Source organism: Saccoglossus kowalevskii, chromosome 2 (assembly GCF_978046115.1).
Source record: "Saccoglossus kowalevskii chromosome 2, keSacKowa6.1, whole genome shotgun sequence".
Classification (NCBI taxonomy): Eukaryota; Metazoa; Hemichordata; class Enteropneusta; family Harrimaniidae; genus Saccoglossus; species Saccoglossus kowalevskii.
In genome coordinates, this window is record NC_140642.1 from 40,629,314 (window position 1) to 40,644,285 (window position 14,972).

The 14,972-nt window shown below is 35.8% G+C and overlaps 1 protein-coding gene across 1 annotated transcript in view; it reads right to left on the bottom strand.

Annotated features, from left to right (window-relative positions):
- Positions 1 to 13,883, bottom strand: part of LOC100369882 (tRNA (guanosine(18)-2'-O)-methyltransferase TARBP1-like) — a 56,376-nt gene extending 42,493 nt beyond the window's left edge. The window contains exons 1-3 of the mRNA XM_078013611.2: positions 12,666 to 13,883; positions 4,304 to 4,373; positions 2,932 to 3,083 (exon numbers count right to left, since the gene is read on the bottom strand). Coding sequence (XP_077869737.2) covers positions 2,932 to 3,083; positions 4,304 to 4,373; positions 12,666 to 13,808 — 1,365 coding nt within the window. The 5' untranslated portion in view covers positions 13,809 to 13,883. The remainder of the gene's footprint in view (positions 1 to 2,931; positions 3,084 to 4,303; positions 4,374 to 12,665) is intronic.
- Positions 13,884 to 14,972: the final 1,089 nt, after the last annotated feature.

Here is a 14,972-nt window from a genome sequence, read left to right on the forward strand (position 1 = left end):
TAGCTATAACCATCAATACAGTGAAAGCCAGACATGCAATTGCAATAAGTTTATGCAAATAATATATTTATTCCATTAGCACAATTGCAAAACATGTGTGTATTGGTGATTCTTAAAATATACTTAGCACACACTGTGGTTTGTTATTAATATTGATTTTTTAAGGAAGTTTGAGCCAAAATTAAGATTATATGTTTGTCATGCTTTCATTATTATAACTTTATATCATCAGGCTACTAAAAATGAAATTTGAAGAAAGTTTAGAAAGAACTGTGCTAAGAGAATTAGAGAAATTCCACACATAGTAAATAACTTATTTAAGTTTTATTGTGGAACTGGACATACAATTTAGTCAGTTTCTAAGTGATTAAAAGTCTTCCACTATAATGCAATCCTTAGGGGCGGAGCTATGTCACAAGACGTTCCATGTTGCTAAGACGCGCACCACTGTACTATGTATTTCTATGGGCTCTGTGCTGCTGAGGAACGCGGGAAAATTTGAGAAAACAACAGAAACTCAACTTTGAAGTAATCCTGAACAATCAAATTTATATATGTTTAATACACATGCAGGGCTAATTTTGTTACATTGTTCCAAAAGGACAGTTTTCTGAGAGTTTTTGGCCTTTGTTTTCACTGCGATGGTTGATGGATGTCCGCCTCTGAGGATAGGAAGTTCTCTCCCACAATACTTATATGTGCACTAACATGATCAGTAGTGCAAATCTTGAATTTGGCTCAAAATGCCTTTAAGAAAGAGTTCTTATGTAATTGGACACACTTATAATGAAGAAAATATGGTTAATGTTGTATTTGAAGTACTGGGAAATCAAGACAAAAATTGCGCATGAGTGGGGATTATGAAATGCCGTTTACATATGTATGTATACATTTCAGTTTTTGCTAACTGGTCTGTTTTCAGTGCATTTACTGTGTATGAACAATAGACAGGTTTGTTAGGGAAGAGTAGGAAATCAAACGGGCGGTGCACCGCGGTCATTACCGCGGTGTACCGCAGAACGCCGGGGAGAGCCGCGGACTGCTTATAATTAGGGGTCTCTACCGCTGTACCGGTCTCTACCGCGGTCCTCGGTAATGTGTGAAATACGTACTTAACAGTTTCTTTGTGATTCCACGAGTCATTTTTTTTAAATCCGATGCTGTAAATGAATACAATATGTGCGCTTGTTTAGTATTTAGTACATGTATTTAGCGTAATTTTCCAAAGTGATGCGATACAATTTTTATGGTACATGTAGGTATACCTTTATTACACTGGAATAAAGTTTACAATTGAAAAAAGGACGATTTACAAAGTTTCAGCGTATCCAAGCCGTATCCTGGTTCTTGATTGATTTGGCAGTATCATGTTCACATTTGTGTCACACTCCAGAAAAAATGGCCAACAAACGAGAAACGGGCAAACTAATCAAAACAGGTCAGGCTGTCTGCATTGCACTGACAATGACATGATTATTTTCTGTTTCGTTTCATAAATCTTGCCTTGCGCATGTATTCTTGGTTGACAGAATCTTTTTTAAATAAAAGACATTATTTTTCTGTTACATGTTCGTGTTCCATGGTACTTGTGAGTGTGAAAGACATTTTGAATGAATAATTATTGAGTTTATGATACCGTACGATAACGCTAGCTGGCTCGATTAGAATTTCATTGCGTGTGAACCGCTGAGGTCATTGCCCGTTACTGTGCCAACCGCACGTAGTTCAAAAGCACCTGACGTTGTTTTGTTTTTTTTCACTCGAAATGTAAGCGATCGAATACTCTGCGTTCAAAGTACACTGCCCTGAGTTTGAAATTACAGTAAATTGTAACGCATGGATTTTATTTACATGAAATTTAGTTTATTTCAAAATGATATAGATGTCAAACCATAATTATTATTATTTGAAATGTTGTTTCTTGACTTGACTTTTTTGGCTTTAATGTTTTGTGTGTGCGTGTTTGTTTACAATATCATTATCAACAACAGTTATTCAGAGGCCCCGTCTCTGAGGCAGTAAGTCGCGGTTTCGACTAAGTCGTGTAGTTCGATGGCTCCGGACGATTGTATTGTGTTTTGCCGTCAGTTTTAAAGTAGAAAAACTAAGTCTGGTATTATCGCGTATTTAATTGCCCGCTCAATCAGTTGGAGGTGACAACTTAACACCTACAGACCGTCAATTACTGAAATAGAAAGGGTGATAGCAGCCTGACTCGAGGTGTCGACAGGGGTATAAAAAATAAGTTTGCGTAATTATTGCAAAGGCAACGCATTATCAAGTCGGCAAAGTTGAAATATTCACAGCCAGTACGTAAACCATGAAAAACAAGTTTGCGCAATTATTACGAAGCCAACGCATTATCAAGTCGGCAAAGTCATTATCAAGTCTACATTATTCTGGGTTGCTTTGCGATGTTATACCAAGACTCGTAAAAATAAAATAGTGTTCTTCTGCGAACTAATAGAGACCATTTTTCCAATCTTCTGGTACCACTCGATTTTTATTATTTGAACTTGGCGGCAAGTAACCTTTAGTTTCCCAGTCTATTGTGTCCATTCATAGTCTTAACAATAGGGTGTAAATTGCCATGCGAGCCTACCGCACACGACCGCGGTAAACCGGGGTCATGCAATCTATGCATAAATTTGCATAAAATGCGGTCGACCGGCGAGCACCCACCACGGTAAACCGCGAGTTTGATTTCCTACTCTTCCCTTAGTCATTTAGAATCTGGTTTTGAATCTGGTCAGATTAGACTTGCATACAGTTTTTTCTGACAAAATTTTTTTTACATAAGTGTATAAATGGCAAAAGCTGTCTTACCACGAAACAAACAAGTCAAACCAAAAAATTAACCCAATCAGAGAATTTAGTGGACCAATTCATTGAAAGGTACAATAGGTAGAAATATGAAGTGATGACACTCACCTTACTATTACCTTGTTTCAGCAGGGGACATAGTGTGAAATCAAGAGTGAGGAATTCTAATAATGCCCATTTAACAACTGTGTTTTTACTGTCATGTTTGAATGTTCTTTCAAATAGCACAGCTAACCATGAGGAATGCATATATGCAAAACCTGTAGAATAAACAAGATACCAATTTGGCATAAGGTTAACATCTCAAAATGGTTCAATCCAGGTTCAGATAAAAAAAATCATTTACTACAAATATTAAAGGCAAGTATACAGTGAAATTTCATATTTTGCTAAGAGAGGAGACTTTAGACAGATTCTCAATAGCCCCAAAAGCATCTTTCCCTAAAACATTATTTTGGGTGAAAGTATAGTGGTAGGATGGATACTACAGAAAAATTACTGAATCTCTGCATCTCTAATGAACAGTGTTCATTGAAACCCAAACACAACAATTTATGAGAGGAATGTAAAAAAAATTCCATGGTCGCCAAAAAGTGATTGTACAAAAATAATGTTTTTTTTTATATTTTATATTTCAACCCACATAGTTTGTTGTGTTATAGTGTCCCATAATTCATAGCAAATCACAATAGCATTACTAATCATACACAATCCACTCATATTTCTGTCTCAATATATAGAACAATCATGGAATATTTTTGGATAAGAAAAAAAATAGAACCTGTTTAAAAACCTTAGTCCCAAACTTCTAAGCAGTGAGAAAATCTCAAGCTTTGCTCTACTAATCTGATAAAACAGTGAATAATAATCTCATAATTGGACCCATTAAACCTTTGAATGACAAAATCAAGTTTTGTCACTTTTCACAAAATCATTTTGTTTACAAATTTTTTCCAATATTTTAATCAACACCTGTAGCCATAGGAGCCATATTTGGTCGAAAATTATCAAAAGCGTAATTAAAAAAGTCATAAAAATAAACAAAATGTTATACCAAAATTTTGGCAAGAAGAATTATGATACCAAAAGTGTTAAAAATGACTAAGACTGTTATTAAGATATTAGCACTGGCCTGAATATTGAATATACGATAAATCTATTATTAAATAAATTATTCAACAATTTTGTTTTACCAAGTACTTCCACAGTGTTGAACTTTTGCCTAATTTTCTCAAGGTGGGGTCTGTGTTTGCTACTTTGCTAGACTAACTATATTTTTCTCCCAAAAACCTGTATCTGTAGTTTTCAGTTATATTGTTTTTTGAACTACTAGTAATGTGATCCAATAACATTAAAACTGAAACAAAACATGATACATAATTTATTTGTACAAACTGAATATTTGCAACTCAAATACAACAAATTAAGTTTCTATGTATCAATTTTAATAAACTGAAGAAAACTACTTGCATACACTTGCCTGCACTTCTATTATAAGTAGCTTGTATTAGATTACTCAGTCTTGGCATCAGAGGTTTGAAAACATGCATCTAAAAATGAAATACAAGAAGGATAATTCAATCACAAGATTAACCAGATATCCCATTGGTATAGTCTGACAAACCAAAGACACAAATAAAATCTATTAACTATTGTCCTATGGATTCTGATTCTTTAAGCTGACTGACCATTTTAATTTTTATACCTCTCTTATACTTATTATTTACATAATATTGTTATAGAACACAGGAATGTTGTTATTTTTTTAATTTTCAAATCCATGAGAAATTTAATCGGACAGTCAGTTAGCAGCTTTGCAATTCGATCTCCGCATTTTAGATCATTCCATTAACATACAAGACAAAGGGTAAAGCTAATTTTTCAAATGATATTCTTTGTTTCATAAATATTTTTATATAAATTATTTATAAATGTTTTATAAATTTCGAAAGATAGTTAAAAACAACTTGACCAATGGGCAAATGATTGATGTAACTAGCAAAATCCAATGGTAAGTGTTGTTACCAAAATAAACTATAGGCAATGAATTAAATTTGAATAACGCTGGAGGGTCTTCCAGGGTTTTATGAATATTTTATGAAATTTCTACGTAGATTACATGACTAAGTTACTGAATGAGTTTGAAGTGTTACTTTAATAACTACATGTATGACTGACTCATTTTTAATGTATTTCACATATTCATGTAATTCTTTTCATCCTGGCAGCAACAACTGTGTTTTAATCTTCTTTCTCCTAAGTTCCAACACTTGCAGGCCAGTCATTGACTGTAACTATATACCCCATATCTCCCAAGTGTGATACGGTTGCAGTAAATCATTCAATTGGTCAGTTACTGGATGAAACACGATGTCTCTGGAGGATGATGACAGCTGCTGAGTATGGTCAAACTTGGCTGTCAGTGATTGAAAATAACTGAGATGCTATACAGCTCTGCAGTACGTTATGAATTATAGCTGTTTTTTCCTGCCCTCAATATTCAAGTTTTCTGAAGATCAGGACAGGTTTGGGCCATGGATCAAATAAGTACATGTAAGTACAAAGGAAACAGGCTTGGGATTCCAAGGGGGATTTGTATCTCTTGTCTTACATAATAAGGATAGACATGACTAGCAGAAATGTCTGTTTACATTCCGTATTGTTTATTTTTAGCAGAACTAACGCAGTTAAATAACATTGTTTTAATGAGTTAGCATGATCTATATACATGTAATGGCATGTAACACAGTGAAGTGGGTAATATATATTCCCAGCATTTATAATTACAGGATTGCATGGTTCCCATTCCTACCATTTAGTATGTCACTAACAGAATTAAATTTATTGCAAATTTACTGATGAAGAAAGTGCTATCATTACAGGTCAAAGAAGGACAAGGTCTGGAGCAATATCAACATCAGGGCAGGGCAGTCACATACATTTTGATGAGGAAGGACAACAGTCTCCTGCAAACCCTCAAGACACTGATCAGGCATGTAATGAGGATGGTGAGACAGTGCACCAGGTAGAGACTGATACTGTTAGAGAAGGTGAGCGAGAATGTCTGAATTTACCCTACGTCTCAGGTGATAAGAATAATGATGATAGATTTCCAGAATCAATGGATTTTGAGGAAGTCCAGGGACATGGGATTAGCGCTAGTTGGGCTGAAAGTTTCACAAGGGGTCAAAAAGGATCTCATCACAAGGCTATATCAGACAGTGATGGTGGTAACAGTGATCAGGAGTACATGCTACACTCAAGTGGTTCTAGTGACTTGGGCACTACGTCTGGCTCAGATGACGAAATGTCTCTCTTCACTGAGGAAGATGGTAGAGAAGGGCTTAATGATCGAGCATGTATTCGTGTTAGAAATATACCAAATTTGACCAGAATAGAGAGTAAATGGGTAGACAGAGGGTATAAAGAACCAAAAGAGAGTGAGACAGACACCAATGAGCCAGCAGATCCTGATGGATGGACTCGCCATTTGACAAGTCTTGATGTTGAGGAGTTCACAGGAGACCTCCCTGGTGCAGATGTCTTTTTAGGGGATGGTGCTACACCACTCAGCACATTTTATGAAATATTTCCACCATCATTGGTATCTAAACTGGTTGACGAGACAAATAGTTATGCCAGATATGTACAATTCAAAAAAGGAGTTGATTTAAATTGGTCAGTGACCAATATGGAGGAGATGAAAGCCCTGCTTGGAATCATGGTACTCATGGGCACTGATCATAAGACTGAAATTGCTGATTTTTGGTCTCAGAATAGAGCACTACGTAATGACTTCATTGCCAATATAATGAGCAGAAACCGATTCCAAAAGTTGATGCAATACTTTCATTGCAATGATGCAGCTAGTGACCCTGCCAACATCACTGATATCACTGAGAGAACAAGGCAATGCAGAGCCCAACCCATGTACAAAGTAGCCCCTGTATTGGATGTAATAATGCGACGTTCAAGGAAGTGTTACAATCTTCATCGGCATGTTGCAATTGATGAGGCTATCATTGCATACAAGGGTCGGTATAATAAGATTCCCACTGCTCACATCCAGGGAAAACCCAAAGCATTTAAAGTGTATGCTCTCACTGATTCAGTAACTCAGTACATATATCACATGGTATTCATGACTGGAAGCCATGACCACGACCAACACAATGAATCCAAGACAATTGCTATTTGTGTTGATTTGATTCAACCTATCAGAGGACTCTACCATATATTGTATACTGATAGCTTCTACACTAGTATAAATATGGCAGAACATCTGCTTGCACATCACCATACTTATGTAGTGGGGAGTGTCAGACAAGACAGGGTAGGGTTTCCTGATGCCCTTAAAACCAACCCACGGAGAAATCCAGAGAGTGATCAAATAACTACATTACAGAGAGGTCAGTTTGTCTCTAGGCAAAAAGGTGAGACAGTCGCTGTTGTATGGCGTGATTCAAATTTACTTTCCTTGATCACAAACTGCAGAGAGGGATTCAGAAGAGAAGATGACACCAGAGTGGTAAGGTACATCAGAAATGAACAAGGACGGAAGGTTGCATGTTCACTACCTGCCCCGGCAGTTGTAGAAGACTACAACCAATACATGGGTAGGGTCAACCAGTTGCGGTCCTACTACACCGCTCAGCGTCAGTGCCATAAGTGGTGGAAATATGTATTCTTTTACCTGCTAGACACAGCATTAACCAATGCCCGCATAATATATGGCGAATTGGTGGATGGAAAAAAACAAAACAAATCGTTCCAAGTTGAGGTAGGCACAGCATTGGTTGGTGGTTTTACATCCAGAAAGCAGAGACTGAGTAATGCAGAACCACCCCTCACCACATACGAGAATCACAACTTGATTCGTGGGAAAGGACGAGGTGTTAGCTGTAGATGGTGTATAAAATTGGATAAGAAGACCCCTAGTGATTGTTACATCACCACAGTGTTCAAGTGTAGGGAGTGTGGAATTCACCTCTGTAAACAATGTTTCTTGCCATACCATGTAGAAGCTACCAGTGGTGGTAAAGCCAAGACAGTAGAGACTCAAACTATGAAAGCTGACATGGCTCGGGCAGACAGACGATGGAATGATGATGAATTAGCCATCCCAGCAAGCACACAGACCACAAAGGTTGCTGCAAGAAGGCAAGCTGGTGCCACTCAAAGAGGATACAGGAAGATCTACTACAAATCCAAGGATTTAAGCTAGTAATTCAAGGGGACAAGCCATTACTACACGTACAGAAAAATCTACAATACAACGATGGGAACAAGTCATTGTCCCTGTTATATAAATAAACTTAACATGAAAGTTACTGTATGCGAATGTATTAAAAAATTGTAAGTTTAAGATGATGTAAAAGTTTTTGCCCTTTTTCTTATATAAGTGCATGATTTCTAAATTGAAGGAATTTGCAAGGTGAATTTAAAATAAACGTGTATGCCTTAAGTGAAAAGCTAGTATTCAAATTAGCAACCTGTAAATACATAATAAAATCTTTAGAATACTTGTTGGGATAGTTTATCATAGTTGCCCTATAGCTAGTATGTTATTGATACTATCCAATTTAGCTCAGAATATGCTAAAGCAACAACAGCAGTTATGCTACTCATGTGTTTTACCACATATATAGCGGTGACAATATTTCAAGTCAAAATCTGTTGATAATTAAACGTTTTAATCAACAGTGCGTGAACTTTTTTAATTCACTGTCAATCTGTTTTTTGAGAAGAAAATATGCACAAAATGGAAATTCTATACAACAATGAAAACATATTTCATCATTAAAAACGCGCTACAAATATTGTCATTTTTTAAATACTTCTGGACATGAATCAGCACATTGTTAGAAAATGGGTATAATTTTTTACCATAAGTCACTGACAAAAATTTAGATATTGAGACACATCCTTGACATAACAAATGTATATTGCCAGAATATGCTATATTCACTTCATTTTGTACATATTTTTTTTTTTCGAATCGAGTATGGGGACCTCATATTTGTATTTCATATTCATTTCTATAGTACCACTAAGCAATAAAATCATTCTAATATTGTACAAATAAGGTTGCATGATCCATACTGAGATAAAGATACTTTTATTTCTTAAAAGTTTTGTTTATAGTACACAAGAATGAACAATTCAAATAAATGTCTGCTATGTTCAATTGATGTATTCAAATGTCAATGTGTATATATTAGGTAGTGATATAACAGCCTAGCAATTCCAGATTACAGTAAATTATAAACTGTATTTGAAGTGGCTATGAAACGATGTCAGTGAAATGTACTATTTTAACAGGTAACAGTACATTTGCAAAGTTCATATCAACATGGCATTTGATATAGATATGGTATGCCTTTTACCCCTTGAAAAAAGCTTGTTGACCGCAGGGGGGATTGGCACGAGGGGGCGCCATCCGATCTGAATGGAACGTTTCAAAGTCAGTCGTCCATAGTCCATCATCCCGTTTACGAACATATGAAATAATTTCAGCAATTTCTTTACAGAATAAAACTTAGAAACATTTCATAGAAAAATGCAGGCTCTAAAATTATGTCTATTGCAATACAATTTAAACGACAGCTAGTTTGACACCACAATATCTTGCTGGAGCCCGAGCTCTACACATGATTTTATTGTGTTCAAAATTGTTCAATTTCAAACTGTGCTAACACACACACACTGTAGTTTCTCAAAATGCATACTAATTAGGTAAATTGTCGCTGACAAAAGTCACTGAAAACATTTTGAGTAATTTTGAGCAATAGTACTAGAGTGAAATATAAACGTGTCTCTGCATTCTCCTCGAATTTCGTAACTTGCTATGATCAGGGTAAAAAAAAATCTGTGGTTACTTTCAACAGTTTGCCTGATCAAAAACATGTCTCAAAAAACACCTTTACATCAGTTTTTCGATTATTTTTTTAGCTTGTAACGAAAGAATCAGTCAATTTAGAACTATCATGTATACTATCGGAAAACATTTTGGCACAATTCTACTGAAAAGAGTTTTTCATTGCAAATGAGATGATTATTTCGATCAATGGTGTCATGCAACTCCCTCCCTGGTTGAGGGGAATAGAAAAACAAAAATATAAACTTTTTTTTTACTGAAATTGCAAAGAATAAACAAGAGAATACAATAATCAATTTAATTTTGCATTACAATGATTATTGAGGTATGTAAATGTACAGTAAAACAGCCATTGCGAGCATCGCTGTGAGTTCGCAATGGCAAAAAACAGGCGATTGCGAGTTCGCAATGGCAAAAAAACTGACGATTGAGAATTCGCAATGGCAAAAAAACTGACGATTGAGAGTTCGACATATAAGTAACACCTCAAATAAACAACTATCCCAGGAACTGAATTGACTCAATTTTTCGCGACAATCCTAGGTTAGACCACGGAGCAACAGGACAACAAAAATAAAATCATGCCCATTTGTAATGATTCAGATTGCAGTGCAGTTTGCTGGTGAAATGTGCCGCTGTCTGCTGACTGCACGCCACGTTCTTGGTCGTTTTGTCATTAGAACTATGAATACAATGGCTCTGCGGAACGCTGTGAACTACATCCTGTCACAACGTTTTTTCCTCAAATAATTCACCAAATGATACGTCCTCGCCAGAGAGTTTGACAAATCTCTTCACTTCATGTTTGGTACAATGTAACAGCAGGGTTGCGTGAATCCATATCTACCATTGGTTGACTATCGGCATACCTTTGATGGTTCACACGACGTTTCAAAACTGTTTTCTATTTTCCACTTCAGCAACGCTCAACAATATAAATCAGTCTTTTGTTTTATGTGTTACTCAAACTCTTAGTCGACTGTTTTTGTGGCATTGTGAACTCTCAATCGTCAGTTTTTTTGCCATTGCAAATTCTCAATCGTCAGTTTTTTGGCCATTGCGAACTCGCAATCACCTGTTTTTTCACCATTACGAACTCACAGCGACGCTCGCAATGGCTGATTTACCATACATTTACATACCTCGATTATTAGTCCCTGTTTGGATGCAGTCCGAAAACGGGGACTTATGTTTTGACCTCCGTGTGTCCCTGTGTGCGTCCTGTATCTTAGAAATGCCTGGACTAACCACAATTAAACTTCACACATACATCATACATGATATTATACATATGCACGTCAATTTGTTTCACGATCTGATTCAAGATGGCCAAATGGCAGCCATTTTTGTGCTAAAAATCATCAAAATCAAGAATTTTTCAACTGTTTACAGATGGATTTTGTTCAAAATTGGTATATACGTTAGACATTATAGGTCCTTGATGCACATCATTTTGTTTTTCATATAAGATTAAGATTTTGTTTTAATGAATGTGGTTCTAGTGCCATATCTCTGACTTGCTTTGACTGATTATGTTCAAATTTTAAATATTCAATATAGATCATATCATAGATATACAGATATATTGGTTTTACGATCCTATTAAAAATGGCCGAATAGTGGCCATCAAAATCAAGCATTTATGGCTGTTTACAGAGGGATTTTGTTCAAACCTTGTATATACGTTGGACATTATAGGACCTTGATGAACATCATTTTGTTTTACGATCACAAGACCATATGTATAAACTCAAAATTCAAATGGAACTTGAATGCAATATAATACAAAACTATTATTTCATAATAGCTGCCAGCTACTCGTGTTCAGGGTGTTAGCCAGCTACCAGTCCACCCACCAAACAGACTGGCAACTTTGATTTTGGACTGGCGTCTTTTTTTATTACCATTTTTCTGTTTTTTTTTCTATTTTACCAAAATATATAAAAAACCATCTACATTTTTCATGAAGTTGAATTGTTTTGGACTGGCAGTTTCAGATTCCTGGCTAAAAGCCTGCACATGTTAAATATAGAATTGATCAATATATATTATCAACAGCCAAACAACTAACACAAATAAGTTTGAATAATATCAGCCAAGGGATGACTGAAAAACAATTGATAACTGAAGCAGACGTATTATATCTTTGTACCAAATTTAAACAAAATCAAAATAATTGACGTGCATCAGTAACACACCATGAATGTATGTCAATATCATTGCTCCAGGCATGTCTGAGAAACCTTTGATAACATGTTCTAATGTTTTTTGGAACTAGAATAGGGGTAAAATGGCCATCAGATGGTCAATGGAAACAAAACAATCAGCCTGTCAGCTGAGATACATGTAGCTCCGCACTTAGCAAGGCACATTTCAATTAAAGAACAGAAGATATCATTAGAAAATGAACAATATGTATAGTATGTAGAGCAATCGGACTTGCTGTTTTCAACAAGAATTCAAAAATATCACTTTTTACCAAAAATAACAAAATAAGAGAATTAAAGATATCATCACGAAATGAACAAATCTGAGAGAGGTCTACCTGCAGTACCTATATATATATATATATAATAGCAAAGCAATCAGACTTACGATTTTCAACAAGAAGTCGAAAATATCACTTTTACCAAAAATTACAAAAATATTCACCAAACATAGAGAATTTGAGATTTTGACATGAAATGAACAAATCTGAGAAAGAACCATTCAAGGTACTTGCATATCAAATTTGAAACATTCTGACTTGCGGTTTCGAAGAAGAAGTTGAAATTGTAAAGTTGACGACGAACGACGGATGACGACGGACAATCAGTAATATGAACAGTTACAAATTCCTGGCTAATAAATAGCATGGTGCTGATATAGCCAAAAATTTCAGGACACAGTCAATGGTGTATCTAGTGCTGCCCAAACTTGCAAGTGACCAAAATGATTCTCAGAACTGCTATTATGCCTTACTTACCTGTGTTTCTTCTAGAGTCTCAACCAACAAAATAAAATCTTGCCATTTATTCTTTAGCTGACCCTTGTCCTTACTTGACCACCAAAACTTTGGCCAATCACCTTCAGAACAGTCTGACATGACATCAATATCGCCATGACTACATAAATCAACAACTCTCTTCAACAGGTACATTGCTCTCTTCCTGTTAAGGGCGTCACTATCAATTATTCCAAGTTGAACAACATCCCAGAAAATAGTATTTCGTTTTAGATCAAGAATATCAGCTGACGATTGGCCAGATGAGGGGAAATAGTAATCAGCCAATCCACAAAGCAAAAGAAATACATTGCCATGGTGATTGGTATTGGCCACTGATGATGTTGCTATTTGTTTCCATAGCAACTCAAGTCTCTCGGACAAAAGTTCCGGGTTGTGATCGAGCAGCCTAGGTAGCAGAACACTGACAATTCTGGTGCATACAGTTCTGTCCCTTGACAAACGTAACACATGCAACATTTCTGTAAAAAGCTTTTCTGTCCAGACACGTTGAATTTTAAGCCAATCTGCTTCAGAGTTTTTGGACTCAAAGAAATAATTAAGAAGTTCCAAAGCAGTATAAATATGGAGGGTGTCATCAAGCTCGGTATTTCTGTCTCTGTCGTGATCACTCAATTTCACTGTTTCGCAGTATGCCTGAACGGATTTAATACCCATCATAATAATGATATCTCTCAGTGAGTGCATGTCTTCCGACCGTCGCAGACACGACATTGTCAGGGCACATACTGAATGTAACAGCTGTAACTCAACTTCAGCCACTTTCAAGTTACTTTCATCTGGTCTCACTGACTTTAGATTCGGAATACAAACACCCGTGACTATGTTCTGTAGCTGTGATGGCATCCGTTGATTAGCGCACCCTTCAACATCTTGTGAATCGTACTCACGTGGACTAACCGGTGGCTGTCGTTCCAAGTTCTCGACAACGGTTAAAAGTGTCGACACGCACTCTAATTTCTCTTGACTATGATGCGTTTCTTGAGTGACTTCTATAGAGGCCCTCGTAAGAGGTTCTAACAAATACAACGGCTCCAAATTTGCGTATTTTAATACTTTTTGGAATGAATGGAGCACACTACTTTTTTCGTCTGAGGTCGCCATCTTGTATCACTCTAGTGTTCGAAATGCATTATCTTTTGTTTTTATTGTTGAATGTTGTGTTCAAGTTGGGATACATTTGTGTGTATCGCATGTGCAACAAAATAATACACAAAGTGATGTTTAACAGTGGCCTAAATAGTGAGTGTTATTAAATAAATGAAATTTATAAAACTTTGGCCTAAACAATTCACTTAACAGACCTTAAAATTAAAAAAAAAATCCGTTTTATGTTACTGTAATGTTTCCTAGAAATACAGCACAATAATATCATTTTTTGAAAATCATATATCATACCAGGAATAATTTATTGGAGAATGCAAACAAGCTGTCTATCTAAAATATTTTTACACAGACTGATTTTTAAACTCGGTGCTCAAGAGTTGCTGCCAATATTACTGTACTGCTCTGTATTTTCAACATGTGTCAACAGGAAGAAAAGCAATTTTGAGCTGCAAAGCACACAAGTCTATAACCCCAGGTAAGAAAGTTAATTGTTTAGACAAAGAATTCACTTTTCTATCAAGTTCTGCATATCATTGAAGCAGCACTCTGGTAAATAGCATGACAGCAGCTCATTTCAAGTATATGTAAGTCTTTGATTATATATACTACAAGAAAGAGTTGTTTTATCAATCCGCAAGTCAAAATAATTATTTAAGAACAGAAAACAGTCTGAAGATCACCACACAATGCCAGTCTAGCAATAGTGTCCTAATGTTTGATTGTGGAAAGTACCTGCATATCTAATAGAGTAAATACAACAAATGATTCCTTTTGGGCATCATGTTATATCAACACATTTATTTCCCATTTATCTTGGCATGTCTGTGAAGGCCTTCAGCCAGCAATGTGCTAACCCATACCTTCGAAAATTCCAGATTCAGATAATTCACGATAATTAGATTGCTGTCTGAATAAAAAATCTTTTGGGGGTTCAAATTTCTTAAAATAGCATGTAGCCATTTCAGCCATATCCAGAGACAACTTATAAGGATTACTAATGCATTCAAATATATTTAAAGACATAAGAAAAGCAATATGCATTTTTTTTATTAAATCATTAGAAGCAACAATAAATACATCTACATCTCTATATTTCATGTGTTATAATAGTTCAAAGGTCACCAGCATTTAACTGCATACTCATAAGTTTCATGATTTTAG